Source organism: Mobula birostris, chromosome 2 (assembly GCF_030028105.1).
Source record: "Mobula birostris isolate sMobBir1 chromosome 2, sMobBir1.hap1, whole genome shotgun sequence".
NCBI classification, from domain to species: domain Eukaryota; kingdom Metazoa; phylum Chordata; class Chondrichthyes; order Myliobatiformes; family Myliobatidae; genus Mobula; species Mobula birostris.
In genome coordinates, this window is record NC_092371.1 from 167243866 (window position 1) to 167258402 (window position 14537).

The 14537-nt window shown below is 49.2% G+C and overlaps 1 protein-coding gene and 1 long non-coding RNA gene across 2 annotated transcripts; both read right to left on the bottom strand.

Annotated features, from left to right (window-relative positions):
- Nucleotides 1-3013: 3013 nt before the first annotated feature.
- On the bottom strand, nucleotides 3014-13601 carry LOC140193890 (uncharacterized). Its single transcript, XR_011884983.1, has 3 exons — nucleotides 13245-13601; nucleotides 4600-4774; nucleotides 3014-3790 (listed from the first exon to the last, which is right to left on the bottom strand). It is a non-coding gene; the product is annotated as an uncharacterized lncRNA (long non-coding RNA).
- Nucleotides 10691-13288, bottom strand: irf2bp2a (interferon regulatory factor 2 binding protein 2a). Its single transcript, XM_072251023.1, has 2 exons — nucleotides 12182-13288; nucleotides 10691-11790 (listed from the first exon to the last, which is right to left on the bottom strand). The coding sequence occupies exons 1-2, from the start codon at nucleotides 12996-12998 to the stop codon at nucleotides 11090-11092; spliced, it is 1518 nt and encodes a 505-aa protein (XP_072107124.1). The 5' UTR covers nucleotides 12999-13288; the 3' UTR covers nucleotides 10691-11089.
- Nucleotides 13602-14537: the final 936 nt, after the last annotated feature.

Here is a 14537-nt window from a genome sequence, read left to right on the forward strand (position 1 = left end):
TGAAGGCCTGTTCTGAGGTAGGGGGCCTGACTGTGTGTGTGTGAGGGCCCAAGACTGAAGGGCTGTTCTGAGGTAGGGGGCCTGACTGTGTGTGTGTGAGGGCCCAAGACTGAAGGCCTGTTCTGAGGTAGGGGGCCTGACTGTGTGTGTGTGAGGGCCCAAGACTGAAGGGCTGTTCTGAGGTAGGGGGCCTGACTGTGTGTGTGTGAGGGCCCAAGACTGAAGGGCTGTTCTGAGGTAGGGGGCCTGACTGTGTGTGTGTGAGGGCCCAAGACTGAAGGCCTGTTCTGAGGTAGGGGGCCTGACTGTGTGTGTGTGAGGGCCCAAGACTGAAGGGCTGTTCTGAGGTAGGGGGCCTGACTGTGTGTGTGTGAGGGCCCAAGACTGAAGGCCTGTTCTGAGGTAGGGGGCCTGACTGTGTGTGTGTGAGGGCCCAAGACTGAAGGGCTGTTCTGAGGTAGGGGGCCTGACTGTGTGTGTGTGAGGGCCCAAGACTGAAGGCCTGTTCTGAGGTAGGGGGCCTGACTGTGTGTGTGTGTGTGTGGAAAATGGGCTTGTTTTTCTGTTGATGTTTTGTTGGGCTGTGGTTGTTGTTGTTCTGATGAACATTTTGGACATACTATACTGGCACCAGAATGTGTGATGAGACTTCAGAGCTGCCCTGAACACATCCAAGCACAGCAGTGCCTCTCCTTGCTTACATGTTTGCCAAGTTTCGACGTGTCATCCTAAACTTCGACAAATGTTCATACACATGCAATGGAAAGTATGCTGACTGGTTGCATCACAGCCTGGTGTGGAAACACCAAAGCCCTTGAACGGAAAAGCCTACAAAAAGTAGTGGATGTGGGTAAAGCCCTCCCACCATTGAGTGCAAGGATTTCCCCTCCCCCCACCCAGCCAGGCCATGCTCTTTCTCACAGCTGCTGTCAGGAAGAAGGTACAGGAGCCCCAGGACTTACACCACCAGGTTCAGGAACAGTTAATACCCCTCAACCATCAGGCTCTTAAAAACCAGAGGGGAGAACTTCACTCACCCCATCACAGAACTGTTCCCAGAACCTATGGTCTCACTTTCAATGACTCTTCATCTCATGTTCTCCATATTTATAGCTTATCTATTTATATATATTTTTCTTTTTTTGTATTTGCAGCTTGTTATCTTTTGCACGTTGTTTGTCCATCTTGTTCTGTGCAGTTTTTCATTGATTCTCAGCGTGTTTCTTTGCATTCACCGCGAATCCCCACAGGTCAATGAATCTGAGGGTAGTATATGGTGACATACCTTGCTAATAAATTTACTTTGAATGTTGTAGTGGTTAATGCAAACGACGTGCTTGCTGTATGTTTGATGTGTGAAAAGAAAATCTGATTCAGGTTAGTACCCTGTCGGAGTGGCAATCTACGGTTAAGGGACCAAATTCAGTTCTGGTCATCTCATTACAGGAAGGATATGGATACTATAGAGAGAGTGCAGAGGAGATTCATAGGAATGATGCCTTGTGAGAATAAGTTGAGTGAACTTGGCCTTTTCTCCTTGGAGTGACAGAGGATGAGAGGTGACCTGATAGAGGTGTATAAGATGATGAGAGGCATTGATCATGTGGACAGTCAGAGGCTTTTCCCCAGGGCTGAAATGGCTAGCACGAGAGGGCATAGGTGCTTGGAAGCAGGTACAGAGGGGATGTCGGGGTAAGTTTTTCCACACATAGAGTGGTGGGTGTGTGGAATGCACTGCTGGCAACGGTGGTGGAGGTGGATACAATAGGGTCTTTTAAGAGACTGTTAGATAGGTTAGAAAAATAGAGGGATATGTGGTAGGGAAATTCTAGGCAGCTCCTAGAGTAGGGCACATGGTCAGCACAACATTGTGGGCCAATGTGCTGTAGATTTGTGTTCTATGTACCAATGGTCTTAGTAGACAACGGCACAAGCTGTTGGACTGAATCGCAGACCCCTCCCATTGTTCAACCATCTTCCATCGTGTACCCAAGAGGAAGGGGCGCCTCACACTCCGTGTTCAGCAGAGGTGTTTGAGCCAGAGTGGAGTACAGACGAAAGGAGGGGAGGATCCTGCACTGGGCGCCTTTCCCGCAAAGCACGTGTAAGGTCGTTCCTCTTCCAGCAGCGAAAGGGTTAATTGAACAACGGCGAAATATCTGGAGTTTAAATAAAACGGAAGATTGGGTATTTATTTTTGAAGCTCGCGTGCTTCTATTGAGTGAATCCGTGCTGAGATAACGCATATCATGAATAAAACAACGGCGTGGCTCAGAGTGAAATTGTGAACCGCCGCCCTGCCGCCGAGGGCCGGGAGAGCGAGGGGTTGCTGGATGACTACAATCGCGCTGACCTTGCAGGGAGAAATACTCCCGGTACTTCAAATGCATTAGGTATGGCTGTTTAAAGTAAACATTCAGATTCTCAGATCAAAGGCCCTAGCCCAGATCAACGTTCGATGTCTATTGAATAACAATTCATGTTTCCGCAAACTTGCTCAGACGGGGGCGGATTTTTAATATATATTTCATCATCTCGAGATACTGTTTGCAAGAACCTCCTATTCCCTCGTTCCCATGGCAACTGCAACGTATTTCTACCAGTTTGTCCGATGCTAACTGGTCAATTCTTGACAGCGTTGCTCGGGGGAATTGTGTAACAGCCTATTGCCGGGTCGGTGACAGAACATGGAAATTAGGGACTGGAACGCCATTTCTCTTTCACAATCAGCTTCTTTGACGTCCAGATATATACATGTGTATATATATATATATATATATATATATATACACACACACACACACAAACATAAATAATCAAAAGACAAGTAGTCTACGAAGCACAACTTCCTTTCTTGGTATTAGCTACGGAGAAGAATGATTATTGCGAGCCAAATCGTTCATCTAATTATAGTTTCTGCAGCTGCTCCCAATAGTTAGTATTCCTTGTTTAGCTTCGACCTCCACTCCACCGCAACCAACCCCCCCCCCCAACGCACACACACCCACCCTCCCTCGGCCCCTCTCTTTAGCAATCTCCTGCATTAGAATGCGAAAGAATATTTTCTCTCCCTCCCTCAATAAAATTAGCATTCCGTCTCCCGAGTGGAAATTGCTCAGAGCTAGCCGTGCTTGCCGGTATATTGTATCAAATCTTCTAACTTCATAGTGCAGTCTGTGGCTGTGGGTGGGGGTGGGAGGCTTTGAAGAAGGGGGTTATTCATATGCACAGGAAAGTTGGGAAAAAGAAGGGCCCTCCACAAACCAGAGATGGCTGGGGGTGGTGGGGGGAGTTAGATGGAAGATGTCCAAACCATTGCAGGGACCTTGATAGAGTTAATGGTGAGAAGCTGTTTCAGAGGAAGGAGGGAGCAGCGACCGCAGGATTTAAGGTAACGGGGGGGGGGGGGAACAGACGGAACGTTTTACAGGGGGTTATTTTCATCAGGAACTCGCCGCCTGAAAGGGCGATGGGAGCAGATTCAAAAATAACTTTCGTCAGGAGATTGAAGAAATACATAAAAGTTAATTTTTAAAAAAAACGCTGTGGGGAAGGCGCAAGGTGGGAGCAGGTGACTCTGTCAGCGAGATCCCAGGGATAGGTTGGCCCAATTCATTCTCTCTTTTGGTCTGCACTTGAAGCAGGGATGTTGCGGCAACAAAGTCCGGCAGCTTCGCTCCGTCCGCAACGAGCAGGGTCCCATTTCAATGTGGCCTCCTCTTTTGCCTTGATGAGGGCACTCTCGGGTTGGAGGAGCAACACCTTATATTCCATCCAGGTAGCCTCCAACCTGACAAGAAAAGACATCGACTTAACTAACTTCCGTTACATTTTCTCCCCCCCACCCCCCTCTTCCATTCCCCATTCTGGGTCCCCTCTCAACCTTCTCTTCTCCTATCACCCCACCCTGGCGTCCCTCATCTTTCCCTTTCTTCCATGGTCCACTCTCCTCTGAGATTCCTTCCTTAGGCCTCTATCTTTTCCACCTATCACCTCCCAGCTTATTTCTTACCCTCTCACCTATCACTTTCTAGCTTGTACTCATTTCCCACCTTCCTACTCTGGCCCTTTCCTTTCCAGTCCCGACGAACGATCTCGGCCCGAAACGTCTGCTCCATTCCTCTCCATAGATTCCGCCAGAACGTTGCCGAGTTTCTCCAGCATTTTGTGTAACAATGTACCAACACAACCACACCCCCCCCCCCCCCACACACACACACACACACACACACGCGCCTGAAGTTTCATGGGAGTGGTTAAAAAAACACTTAACGGTAGGGACTAAACCGTCTTAGATGTAGATCTGCAATTGGTATGAAAATACAGATATCTCTGATGGTTTAAAAATACCCCCAAGGAATGTGCATTCTTATATATATAGTGCCTTCTGCCACCATTGGGCGTCTTGCAGTTCATTGGGTATTTTTAAAGTGTGGTCACGGTTCTAAAGCAGGGAAAGGTTATTTAAAAATGTGTGATGTCGATGCTTGCCGGCCAGATGTGTGAGGTTTTTAATAGGTCTGCCAGTCTTCTGTAGGAAACTCACATGTCAAGGCACGGATGAAAAACAAACCAACTCCTCAAAACATGCCCACATACCTTGGCAAATGACAGCTGGCTTGCGAATTCTTTTTTCTTCATGCAGGAACTTGCTCGCTCTCTCCGCTTCCTCATGCTGCGTTGTAATAGATAATGTGTGGTTGTCATCTGCACACAGCCTCAGGGCAGTGACGGTTTTGTGTTCGTCCGTGTTTGGCTCCGTTCCCCATTCAGACTTCAAGAATGCAACAAAGGGGACTCGACTTACCATAGCAAGGGTCAAATATGATAAAGTGCTCATGAGACACCCCTCCCCCCGCAACCAAAACGGTACCCCGGCTCCACTCCCTCCCCTCCGCCAGTCACGACCACTACTAGGAGTGTGTAAATGTGTCCCTGTCAGCCGTGATCCTGCTTATTTTGAAATTTCTCGCCGCACTCTCCGTCTTCAGCAAATATTTTGCCAAGAGCCAGCAAGGACTTGCCAATATTTCAGAGTGAAATCCTGTGTTTTCCCCACCTGTAATCGAATCTGTCATATTTGTTATAAATAAGTGCGTTACCTGACCAAGGTCTGGGTTTGCAAAGTTCCAACAACTCTTGTTAAAAAAACTTTCTGGAATGCTGGGAATCCACCATTCAGTAGGAACATAAAATAAACACAGGACACAAGAGATTTCCGCAGATGCTGGAAATCCAGAGTAACCCACACAAGATGTGAAAGGAACACAGCAGGTCAGGCAGCATCTATGAGAGGGGAAATAATGAGTCAATGTTTCAGCTGGGTCTTGGCTGGAAACATCAACTCCTATTCCTTTTCATAGACTCTGCCTGACCTGCTGTGTTCCTCCAGCATCTTGTGTGTGTGTGTGTGTGTGTGTGTGTGTGTGTGTGTGTGTGCGCGTTGCTCTGGATTTCCAGCATCTGCAGAATCTCCTGTTTATCTGTATTATTTTAATATATTTTTATTTTTTGGAATTGTTCAATGTTGTTTTTTGTTGCCTGTCTTGTCAGCACATTCCCAATCCATGTAAAAGTACACGGCGAGCAAAGGTGATCCTTGAAAGTTGAGCCAGGAAGCTTGGGTTCAGTTCTAAATCTGAGCCCAGGGTGACGCTCAAGAGGCCGAGACTTGGGAATGTCTAGCTCAACAGAATTTGAATTTGGGGAGGTGGGGGGAGTAAACCAGAAGTCTGGGGGACAACATAAAGTCAGAAAAGTGAACACGGGAGTCAGACCCTGAGAATGAGTGGTTTCTTTATCTAACTCTCCCTCACACATCATTGGTCCCAGTCAGTTCCACAAATAGCTATTCATAACATTTAACGCTGTTTGGCTGATCGTGCATCTGACCCTCATGGATATCAAATTTTCCATCACTCTAGCATGCCCAGAGCAGCGACTGAGCGCCACGCTGACGTCGTCACCCTGAGGAGATGGCCAGAGACGCTGCAATGAGCAGTCAGAATGCAGTGCGGCTACACACTGCCACTGAGGGAAATCTTTCAATCAGATTTATAGCTGCCCCAGGCTGCTGGCAACTTACAAATCATCTTGCGCCGCAACAGGCTGTTTGGTCCGTCACAATTGTACCAACCCCTGGAATGAACTTCCCAATTTGTGCCTCCCCCTCCGTCGTCTCTGCTGACGTGCACTTGTAGCACCTGTTTCCACCGCCAATCCTGGCAGCCCACTCCAGGCCGGGACAACTCGCCACTTTACAGAATAAAGTGGTTGCTAATGCCGCAGGGAGATGTGAATCCAATGGAAGCCCTTCATTTGGCACACGTTCTCAGCCCACTTGAGAAAAAAAACTCCTGCTGTGAAATCAAGAATCACCAAAGACCCGCCTGTTGAAGTGACGGAGCCCACAAGTAGTAACAATGGTCACGAGCGATCCTTAAATCACCCGTTATCGTGACCAACACACTGCCGGTTAGCTCACATGAAAGCCTCCCTTTTCCTTTAGAAATATTCCGGAGAGAGAGATGGATGGAGTTTTGTAAGCTAACTACAAAGCTCTCTATGGGTATCAGAAACATGGAGCTAGTTAGGCCACGATCACTAAGTGGTGGGACAGTCTTCAAGGTTCCTTTGACTGACTTTGTAGGCACTCTCCACCAGCTGGGCAACAGCCCTGATTCAGACAGTAACATTTCAGCAGGAGCCTGTTTCTGTGACGCAGTTCGCTTGTAGGTCGTCCCCACAAAGCATGTCAGATTCTTCTCAGAAGGTCCCAATCGGGGCAGCACAGTGGCGTAGCAACGCCCGGCGGCGCGGCGGTCAGTGTAACGCCGTTACAGTGCCCGGCGGCCTAACGCCATTACAGCGTCCGGCAGCGCAGCGGTCAGTGTAACGCCGTTACAGTGCCCGGCGGCCTAACGCTATTACAACATTCCAAAAGCCTATACTTCAGTAGGTTAATTGGTCACATGGGTATGACTGGGTGGCGCGGGCTCGTTGGGCTGGAAGGACCTGTTACCACACCGCGTCTCTATGTAAATAAATGAATGTTTTGCTGATGTGACAGATAAACTCAGCAGGCCTTGGGGCAACCTCCCAGTTCGGAATAGAATCACGCTGAGTAAAGTAAAAGGATAAGAAATGAGGCCTTCAACCAGTGAGCATTCTGGTGATATGGAGTCTTCTGGGGAAATGAGCATCTGCCCTAAACGTCACAGATCACTGGCACAATCCCTCAGGAGGCTGAATTTGCACTTCAGAGTCTAGGGCAGTGGCATGGGGACCCACAGCCCACCCTTGTCTCGATACTGACACACACACACACACACAAAATGCTGGATGAATTCTGCAAGTCAAGCACGACTTATGAAGGGTAAACTGTTGACTTCTCTCAGTACAATATCGACTGTTTACTTCCCTCCACAGATGCTGCCTGAATTGCTGAGTTCTTCCAGTGCTTTGTGAGTGTGTTGCTCAAGATCTCTGCAGGATCTCTTGAGTTTACGTATACTGATATGCCATTTCAACAGACACATCCCGTACGTAGCTTCGAACATTGTGTGGGAGGGTTGGTCAGATCCCTTGCTGCTTCTGGGGGGGGGGGGGGGGGGCAGCCAGAACTAAACGTTTGGATTGTTGGCATCATTTGCAGCCAACCTGTGTGCAATGTGACAGAAAGGCACCGAAACAGGCAGTGTACAGTGGTCTTTCTGCCAGGAGGTGTTTAAGAGCACAGTATTGTGGAAGTGGGGCAACGTTAACATCGGATCAGTTACCAACCCCTGTTCCTTTGCAAGGAAAACCCAATCACCACAATGCAGTTAAAGGAAACTGGAGTTATAAACTTTACTTGGGCTCATCGTTCAAATCCAGCATCCTCTGTAGGGAGCCTGTTATGTCCTCCCTGTGAACATGGGGGTTTCCTCAGGGTCCTCCGGTTCCCACCCAGGTCCACAGAAGTACCGGTTAGTAGGTTAAATGGTCACTGTAAATTGACCTGTGATGAGGCTAGGGTTAGATAGTTGGGTGGTTGGGCGATGAGAATCGTTGAGATAGAAGGACCTGTTCTGCACTGTATCTTTAAATAAGGAAAACAAACAACCTATGCTTTAGAACTAGTGTCCTGATATATAATCTGAGAGGGAGGTTTTCAAAACAAAATAACATGGCAATCCAAATCCAATAATGCTAGCCTTTCAAATGTAATTTAAAGTTTCAACTTCCAGTCAGTTAAAACCAAATGTCTACAGATGTAGCCTGGAGAGCATTCTTACTGGCCGCACCACTGTCTGGTATGGAGGGGCCACTGCAACTCAGCCAGCTCCATCATGGGCACCAGCCTCCCCAGCATCGGGAACACCGTCAAAAGGCAGTATCCATCAATAAGAACCCACATCACCCAGGACATGCCCTCTTCTCATTGTTACCATCAAGGAGGTGGTACAGGAACCTGAAGAAACACACTCAACATTTTAGAACCAGCTTCTTCCCCTTCGCCATCAGATTTCTGAACAGGCAATAAACCTGTGTACAATTTCCTCTCTTTTTGCACCATTTATTTAATTTTATATACAAATTTCTTATTGTAGTTTTTAGTTCTTTATTACGTATTGCAATGTACTGCTGCCACAAACCGATACATGCCAGTGATATTAAACCTGATTCTGACACCAAAAGAATTTGAACCAGCTAATGGTGGAATGGGGTTTGCAGCTAGAGGTGGGGGTGCTATAGACTGGTTTTTAATCTGAACCGGTACGATATAGGTTGAGGGGGAGCATTCCCTTTCAAGACCGACGTCTCACTGTCATCTCAGAATCCTTACAAAAAAAAAGTCAATCTTTGGTGTCCGATTCTTTCGATTGCACTGTGGTGCAGGGACAGCGTGTGACAGCGAAGCGTGCTAACGCCACATTGTATCAGAACAAAAGAGACTGGGTGACTCAGGGATTCCAAGAGCTGTCATCTCATAAGCAGATTTAAAAAAAGATCCTGAATGATCTCATGCGTTCACTGTGAACCAGGAAGATATTAATGCAGACCGACTGCGTTTAATCCAGTAAAATAAACATGAACGTGTGATTTTTAAAAATATCCTAAGATTGTACAATGTGCAAAAAAAAACCTCTCCGGGTTGAAAGGAAAACAGCAAATCAATCAGGTTTACAGCCACTTAGAAGATGGATGGAATCTGTACAAACGTTCTCACTCTTCTTTTATAACGCGGCTTCCTACATTTTAACCTTGCATTAAGTTGCCCAAGTCAACTACAGATGCAATCCATAACGGTTAAAGACATTTAAGCGAGTAAGGGGGGGAGATAACAAAACGGTATTTAAAATGGTTTGCAACATTCTTCCTATTGCAAGAGTAAACGAGTGCTCCTCCCTCGCGTCTCTCGCACTGAAACTTGCAGATGCCTGATCACGAATCTACATCTGAGATCAGTCTTTTGTGTCAGGGGAAGTCACGTGATCTGTCCCTACTGCTGATGTTGCAAATTCCCTCCCCCTGAAGTACAATGATGCAGCAAAAGTTAAGTGCACCATTCTCACGGGTCCTCACGCAAAAGTACCGCCAACCCCCACCGCCCCGATCTACATCAAGGGATCGAATTCAAAGGAGATGCAAGGGACAACTTTTTTTTACATGGAGGGGTGGGTGCTTGGAATGCACTGCTGGCGGTGGTGGTGGAGGCAGATACGTGGGAGACCTTCAAGAGATGATTAGATAGCACTTGAATGTGAGGGGAATGGAATGATATGGACATTTCGTTGGCCATTTGATGAATAGTTTAATTGGTTCTGCACAACACTGGGAACCGAGGGGCCTGTTCCTGTGCTGTTCTATGTTTTATTTTCTGCCGGAGGAAAGATTCACAATACTAGGTTTCAAAAACCACAGGAGAGTGCAAAACTTACGTTGCTGTGCTGTTTACTTGAGAATTCCGTTCCTACAGCACAGCAACATCCTTCGCAAACCCATCTTTTGTTTGTCAATAATCGCTGGAAATATTAGCATAAAAGACCCTCTATTCTGTTTTCTGTCCGGCAAGTGCAAATTACTCAGAGTCACTCTCAGCTCGGGCTTTGCAAGGAGCTAAATGGAAGCTTTGTTGAAGGTTTATATCCCTTGCCAAATTCCAAAGGCTGAATTATTGCCAAGCAAGTATAACAGTCTAAAGGGGGAGGGAAGTGGGGAAGGGAGAGAGAATTTACAGATTTACCCCATACAATCCCGGTTTTGTGTGTGTGTGTGTGTGTGTGTGTGTGTGTTTGTGTGTGTGTGTGTGTGTGTGAGAGAGAGTGAATGCCTGTGTGTGTGAGAGTGTGCGTGTGTGAATGTGTGTGAGTGAGTGTGTTGCCTGTGGCAATTCTGGCACTCTCCAGAGTTGCTATCAGTTTTTTAAAATCAATAATCCTTGCAAACTACTCAATAATAGTTATAAAAGCCACGTTACTAGAGTCAAAGTACATGCACTATGTTGCCATGTTCTCCACACTAAAAGAGAAAAGTCTGCAGTTTTCAAGGTCAAACCGTAGCAGGTTCCTTGTACTTGTATACAACCTCACGCCCTACTGTATACAGTGACATCACACTGATCAGCACTGTCAATGCACAATACCAACGCTCCACCCGCCAAAACCTTACTGGTTACAAGGAAGAAGTAGTCACACACACTAAAAGGTATTAATAAAATGCCAGAAAACTGTATTTGGCAATTTTAACAAGTGCATACAGGTACAGCTAGAAGCATTCAGGGATTTTTTTGCGAAGTGCTTTGGAAGCAATGTTAGTCACAGTCTTACATTTAACAGTTACTGTCACCAAGAAAAGGCCAGTACAGAAAGATTTCGCCATTAGGGTATAATAACGATTTACATCAACAGAGAGAAAAATTGGGGACGGTCATTATGAGAACATACCTCGGAAATCTTCAAAAAATATAGAAAGACAATGTATTGAAAATCAAAATTTTACAGCCATGTTTACTTGTTGAATATATACAATTAATCAGTTTTTCTGGTGGAGGGGTAAGGTTTCAAAAGAGTGTCTTTCTTTTAAAAAAACACAACACACAAACGAATCACGGGTCTCTCTCTTTCTTTACTTTGACGTCTCCAGCCAGAATGGTGGCGATCTCACCTTGCATGAAGGCCCAGGGTACGTTGGAGCCGACCAGCGGGCACTTGTCGCCGCTGGGGCAGTACACTTCGCCGGTGGCCCCTTGCTGCTTGATGCTCTCCCGGGAGCAAGGGAAGCAGAACTTGTGCGAGGGCACCGACGGGCACTGCACGAAGTGAGTGTCCTCCAAGCGTTCGTGGCATATTGTACAGCAGAGCGGCACGCTGCTGGGCACCGAGGAGTCTGGAATGTTTGGCGGGTGGACCGGCTCCATGCCCGGGTGAGGGGTGCCCACCGGCGCCGGCGGCACGTCGCGGTGACCCAGTCGCCGCTGGTTGAGCGAGGACGGCGAGAGGGGGCTGCTGCTGTTGCGGCGGGTGGTCGAGTGAACCTGACCGGCTTCCTTGGGTGAGTGCACGCTGCCCGCGTTGTCCGCCACCAGTATCAGAGCCGCCATGGGCGACTGTCCGTTCTGCCCAGCGTCCGGCGGCGTCGAGTGTGGAGAAGGTGACGGGGCGTATGACACAGGGGTCACCTTCAGGCCGTCGGCCGAGAGCGGCAGCCACGACTGCCCCTCTCCGTTGACCTTGTTGCCGAGGGGTGGTCCCCCACCTTCAGACTCAGGCTCGGGGGATGCTTTCCTCTTGCGGCCTCCTCGGGTACCTGATTGGAGGGGGAGGGGGGGAGGGGTGGGGGAGGGGAGGGAGGTCGGGACGTTACATTAAAGGTCTGACCCAACAACACAAGGACTACAAGCCGATACAACCCACTTCCTGGGAGGAGCGCGCTGCTGCTAGCACGGGCACTAAGGGCAGAATGGCCTCTTTTAACTAGCATTTTACTCAAGCAACCCCCTCCCCCAACCTTCTCGTACCTGGAACGCGTACCTGACACTGTCTCTTTTTAAATTATTTTAGTTAAGAAAAATACAAACAGAAAAGTCGTTTTTTGCATGCAATGCATTAATGCTGCCTGCCCAGTAGTGCGTTTGCATAAAGACAATCTGCAGAACGGGGGAAGCCCGTGTGCAGCAACGATTATTCACATTGCTTACCTGATTTGGCCGACGCTGTGGCATCGAAGGCGAGCACCCGGCCGTGCTGGAGAGGGTGCTCCTTCTTGAATCGGACGTCGAAGGGCGGGTGGGCAGGTAGACTTAGCAGCGTGTCCTTTACCGTCTTGGGTTTGGTAGCCCAGTCGTCGGCTCGGCTCTTCAGGCTGTCGGGCAGTTCGTCCGCCCGGTGCTTGCTGTCCTTGGCCTCGTGCTCGGCGCTCGAGCCGCCCGGCCGTTTGTTTACATCCACGAGGCGCCCGTTGACGCCGTGCGACGGGTGAGTTGGCGGCGGCGGCGGCGGCAGAGGGTGCGAACTCCCATTCACCATGGGCACCAAGTTGGGCGGAGGGGGTGCGCCGTGCGCCCGCCTCGAGTTCGGGCTCTGCCGGTTCAGCTCCGGTGGTTCGTCGGCTTTCGAGTATCCGTTCAACACGTTGCCGGTGCCGTTCTGCCGAGATGAAGGGAATTCGAGGCGAGGAGGCGGCCGGTCAGAGGCTAAGGGGTAACGGTCCAAAGGCTGGGGTGGGCGCGATGAGCAGCTCTCCGGGTGCACCAGCTGAGCGGTGGGCTCTTTAGTCAGCGTGGCTTTGCCCGCGGTCGGAACTGGACCGGGCGAGCGGCCGTCCTGGAATCCGTGTGCTCTCTTGAGCTGACGGGCGGTGTCGATCACGAACTCGATGCGGTCGGCTCCTTCGTAGTTGACGCATCCTCTGCAGACGGGCTCCGTGAAGTCCCAGATCATCGCCCACGGCATGCGGGGTAAATCGCACAGATAGCAAGATTGTCTCCTGGTCGAGGCGACTGCCGCGGACGACATGGCGCCGGCTCTCTATGTGTATGTGTGTGTATGGGGGCTTCTCCAAGTGCGCGCTGGCAACTGTGTGTCTGGGTGTGTGTCTCACTGTCTGTCTGGGGGAAGGGGGATTGTGTGTGTTTCACTGTGTGCACAGGATTCCCCCCTATCCCCGCCCCTTCTGCTGACTTTGCAACAATTCCAATGCAAAAAAATACAATACCTCAAAAAAGAATAGAAACAAAGTATCTACATGAAATGGTTACTAACTTGCAACTTCATGGCAGTGTCTGTACCCAGAGCGCGCGCCCCGGACTCGCTCGCTCGTTCTTTCTCTTTCTCTGCCCCTCTCGCGCTGCTACTCGCTCACCCCCTCCGTGACGTCACCCATCAATCATTCCCTCCCTCCCTCTCCATCGTCTTTTTCAGAAGCGCCGGCAGATTCTTAGACAGTGGCCCCGCGCGCATGCGCGATCGTGGCCGCGCGCGCCCGAGTGTGTGAAGGGGAGAGGGAGAGAGCGCGGGGCCTCTAATGACGTAGCTCAATTGTTTCCGCCCTTCCCCCACACTGGGTATGAGCGTGTGTCTCTCTCTCTCTCTCTCTCTCTCTCTCTCTCTCTCTCTCTCTCTCTCTCTCTCTCTCTCTCTCTCTCTCTCTCTCTCTCTCTCTCTCTCTCTCTCTCTCTCTCTCTCTCTCTCTCTCTCTCTCTCTCTCTCTCTCTCTCTCCCTCCCTCCCTCCCTCCCTCCCCCCCCCCCCCCCCCTCCCCTGCGGAATTGAACACACGAGAGGTGGTGGCTGGAGCTGCGCTTGCGCACTGGCTGCCTTCGCTCACATACACAATAATGTAAATAAGAGCTAGCTCCGTTTACTAACATTCCTGTTGGAATGCCAAGGTCCGGGAGCGCGTCACCGGCGCCATGCATCGCTTGCTCTGCAGATTTGCAAGGACGAGAGAGGGCGAGGCTTACACTGCAAACTGTGAGAGCACAGCAAGGCGGAAATGTGAGTTAGAGCAAGGCGAGCAGTATTTCAAAAAAAAACACGCACACAGAGGGCAGTGAAAGGGGATTCTTAGCACTGGAAATTAATGATTCAACTACGCTAAAAATAGAAGCGTGCTGTCATGAATGGGACTTTTCTGATCTTACAATAAAAATGCAAATACAAAGATCCGTGCATGTGGACTTGTTCTTTATCGGGGTTGCAAGGCCCCTCCAGCGCACATTCCAAATGGTATTAACCCTTTCCTGGGAACCCGCGGTCAATTTTCTTTGTACAGAGCATTTGTAACTTTAAAAATGCTGGCCCGCTCCACCAGATATTTAATGTGCAGCAGCAATAATATTTCATAAAATTAATGGCGAATGTAAGAGGCGCAGGCTGGTAACCAATATCCTCCATCTCTAGGTAGTGCAGTTCAGGATGACGTCAGGGCCCGGAGACTGTGCCCTCTTGTTGATATTGGAAATGTCACAGGAACTGCAGCCAAGAAATGGTGGAAGCTGTTCTCTCGGGTTTTTTTCCACCGCAAACGGAGGCGTCTTATAGTGCATTTATTTAC